The 3,467-nt window shown below is 44.2% G+C and overlaps 1 protein-coding gene across 2 annotated transcripts; it reads right to left on the reverse strand.

Annotated features, from left to right (window-relative positions):
* Nucleotides 1-1,297: 1,297 nt before the first annotated feature.
* On the reverse strand, nt 1,298-2,420 carry LOC125515544 (serine/arginine repetitive matrix protein 1-like). Of its 2 annotated transcripts, none has more exons than XM_048681041.1 (2): nt 2,059-2,420; nt 1,298-2,024 (listed from the first exon to the last, which is right to left on the reverse strand). In XM_048681041.1, the coding sequence occupies exons 1-2, from the start codon at nt 2,333-2,335 to the stop codon at nt 1,663-1,665; spliced, it is 639 nt and encodes a 212-aa protein (XP_048536998.1). In that variant the 5' UTR covers nt 2,336-2,420; the 3' UTR covers nt 1,298-1,662. The 2 variants fall into 2 exon arrangements, with proteins under 2 accessions (XP_048536998.1, XP_048536997.1); XM_048681040.1 differs by having other exon boundaries at nt 1,298-2,021; nt 2,056-2,420.
* Between the last annotated feature and the right edge of the window lie 1,047 nt (nt 2,421-3,467).

Raw genomic sequence — 3,467 nt, forward strand, 5'->3', positions numbered from 1 at the left:
AGAAGCACCTGATTCGTTTCCACATAAGAAATTATCAGCCATGCCCATCAACGATCTCACATTCTGTATCACAGAAATAAATTCAGAATCACCAAGGATTCCTTGTAAAATTTGGATCCACAATAGGGGAAAATATACAGATACGTAAAAAGCTACAGAATGTAAAACACAAAAAACAATCCTCCATTGCATCGACTAAAAACATGCAAGAAGCAACAGATAAAGCTCATGCTTGCCCTATGGTGTTATCTTTGTAACAGAACTGTTCATTTCCTTTCTTTTCAAGGTTGGCCTAAGCTGTAAAATTAATTATTGATTCCTATTGTAACGGCTTAACCAGATAGAAGCACCGACATGTGATCAATAACATAGCTAAAGCCTAAATAACTGTTTGGCACATTAATCCCTATATGGAGGGAAAAGGTTTATTAAAATCAAACTTCTACGGTGATACAATTGAACACCCATAAACTGGTTTATCTGGAACTGAAAAGCGAATTTTCTGCAGCTAAAGAAAATAAAATTCAATGTTGCTTTCTTGTCGGTCTTTTTTATATCTGTTACCGCCCTCTTCCCTTTATAGGTAAAATGAAGATCAGCCAGTGCTCAGTTAAAAAAAAAAGAGATCAACGAGTCCTAAAAGCCTTCCAACTAATGCTTTCATACAAAATAAACAATCCAACATATTTGCCACAGGATAAAAGAGAAGCAACATGAGCAAATCTCAGTATTATAAGTAGTAAAAGTAAGCCAGTAGCTACCAGATGTCAAGCGAGTTAACAATCAATCTGCGCATCCTGGATGTCGCTGGTGAGGACAGTGATCATGAAGAGATACAAAATTTTGCAGCAGAGCATGACGTCTGACTCGAGCTACAGCCTGTTAATGCCCACACCTAGAGAAGGAAAATTGTTTCAAATGTTAGAACCAAGGTTAAGTAAAAACCATTTGAGTAAATCTTAACCTATAACAGGATGCCATATCCAAGCTGGGAGATACTCTTCAGGCAGTAAATGCTCTTCTTCTCAGTTCTCACTATCTCTTGGCACTGATAATCTAAAATGTTAAGAAACAGTGGTGCTAAGCACTAACACATCAAAGTAATAAAAAATGTCCATCCGCTGAATAAAACAAAGAAAGAATTTAACCTCACCTATGAAATTTTAAGAATCTATTCCATATAAGTGAAAGTTGGTCACTCAAGGTTTCAAATAGTTCTAAAAATTCTTTCTTGGAAAGAGTAGATAACACAACATTTTTGGTGATCTGAACCACATCATCAGAACGCTGAAATAACTTGGAACAAACTAAAGTATTGTCTTATAAGGTATATTGTCCAAAGGTGGAGTACAAGCATCTTACTAACCAAACATCACCTAGGAGTACAAGCAGTATAATTTTAGATCAAGGAAGGACAGTCACGATAAACATGGCCAGACTGCCGACAGTTTGGACAGAGTCCTAAACCTCTAAACCCGGCATACTCGCTTGACTTTTGAGGACAATCACGTGGCCGGTGTCCAGGGTTGTTACACGATGTACACAGAAGAAGTATTGGAGGGCTGGCGCAATTGATATTGTGCTTCGGATTATTGGGATCACCATGCCCGGCCCCGCCACATGTCGTACATCGTCTGCCATAAACTTGGCTCACACAATCCTTCAAATAGTGACCAATGTCGCAACACCGGAAACACACTGGCCCGGCAGGGGTAGTGCAGTTGCCCCTGGTGTGTCTAGTTCCTGTGCAACGTAGACATGGTAACTTCGGACAATCTTCAATGACATGACCCGGATCTGAGCACTTTTTGCACTTCCCTTTTTTCTTCTTGATGCTTCCAGAGGATTGGGCTGCTGGCAGCGATGGATTGCCGCCTCCCTGCGACGGGCCTCCAGAGACGCCGACACTGGGCGGGGGCTGGCTGTTGGTGGGGAGAGAGCTGTTGGCTGGGGCCTGCGGGAGCAGGGGAATGCCGCCATGGGAGCTGCCCCCGAGAGCACCGGCCGCAGACAGCGTGTTCCTGGTTGGGGCGAGCGGCCGCAGACAGCGTGTTCCTGGTTGGGGCGAGCGGCCGCGGGTTGACGGCGGAGGCGGTCGGCGTAGGCGCTGGGGGCCGATTGCCTCCTGCGGCAGGCGGCAGCACAGGGGCCTGCGGTCGGTTGGCTGCTGGAGCCCTTCCTGGGGCGAGCGGCGGCACGGGGGCCTGCTGCCGGTTGCCTGCTGGAGCGGGCAGCGGGTTCCCGACCAGGGGGACGGCCGCGGGGGCGGGCGGCGGGAGCGCGGCGCGAGGCCGATAGACTTGGCCGCCGCGGCGGGGGCGCTGCGCGAGACCATGGCCGCCGCGACGCATAGTAACCTAGATAGATCTGCTTTTTTTTTTCTTTTTGGTTGAGGAACGACGATTTGGGGGCAGAGCTTTTCTTTTTGAGACACATATATATGAGGCAGGCCTGGGTTGGCTCGTAGCCCAGCCAGAAGCGAGAGACATCTACTCTTTTTTTCCGTGCCACTCGCAGGGTGTGTTTGATAGCATGTATGAACCTAGTCTAGTTGTTCTTCTCTCATACATGCTGACTATATACATGCTGAATTTATGCAGTTGCTGTTGTTCGGCAGCGATGTATGCGCTGAGATATGCTGAGCTGAGACTTTGTTTGGCGGTCTGCATGTGTTTAGACATGCTGAACAATTTTGATTTCCAAAGAAAAAAAATTGAATGGTGAAAAAAATTGCAAAAACGTGAATAAAAATCTATACATATTTTGAAAAAAAATAAAAAATTATTTCAAATATTTATTGAAAATTTAAATAGATTTTGAAATTTTTTTGAAAATTTGAACATATTTAAAATTCTGAAAATTACGAATTTTTTTAAAAAATGAATATTTTATAAAAAAATCAAACAAATTTTGATTTATTTGAAATTCCAAACATTTTTGAATTTTTTGTTTTTTTGAAATTCTGAACAATTTTTGAAAATTTAAATATATTTGACATTCTAAACATTTTCAAAAATTTAAACAAAATTTGAAATTCTGAATTTTTTGAGTGTCAGGGCCAGCATGGCTGCCTCCATGCACCATGTCTAGGGTGCATGAGATGGGCATGGCTGAGGGCCTTTTTATGCATTAGATGGGCATAGCTCAAATGAGCCCATGCACCCTACCAAACGCACCTGTAAGAGCAACTCCAACGCGCTGACCCAAACAACGCGCGCTTTGTTTGCTTTTCGTCCGTTTAGGTCGGCTGCCCGCTTGGCGTCCGCCCCTTTTTTCGTTTGGGTCGGCTCTGCGCCCAACGTACCGATCCATTTTATGTCCACACACAAATTTTAGAAGTCTCCTAAGTGTAGATCATGTCAACGGCCATGTCATAGCCTAGAAGTCATGCCGGCGCCATGTTAACGGCCGGCATACATGCCAACCTTCAGAAAAACCCCCACACGGTTCATTGCTGGCGCACTTGC

The sequence above is a fragment of the Triticum urartu genome, chromosome 6, assembly GCF_003073215.2.
Source record: "Triticum urartu cultivar G1812 chromosome 6, Tu2.1, whole genome shotgun sequence".
NCBI lineage: Eukaryota > Viridiplantae > Streptophyta > Magnoliopsida > Poales > Poaceae > Triticum > Triticum urartu.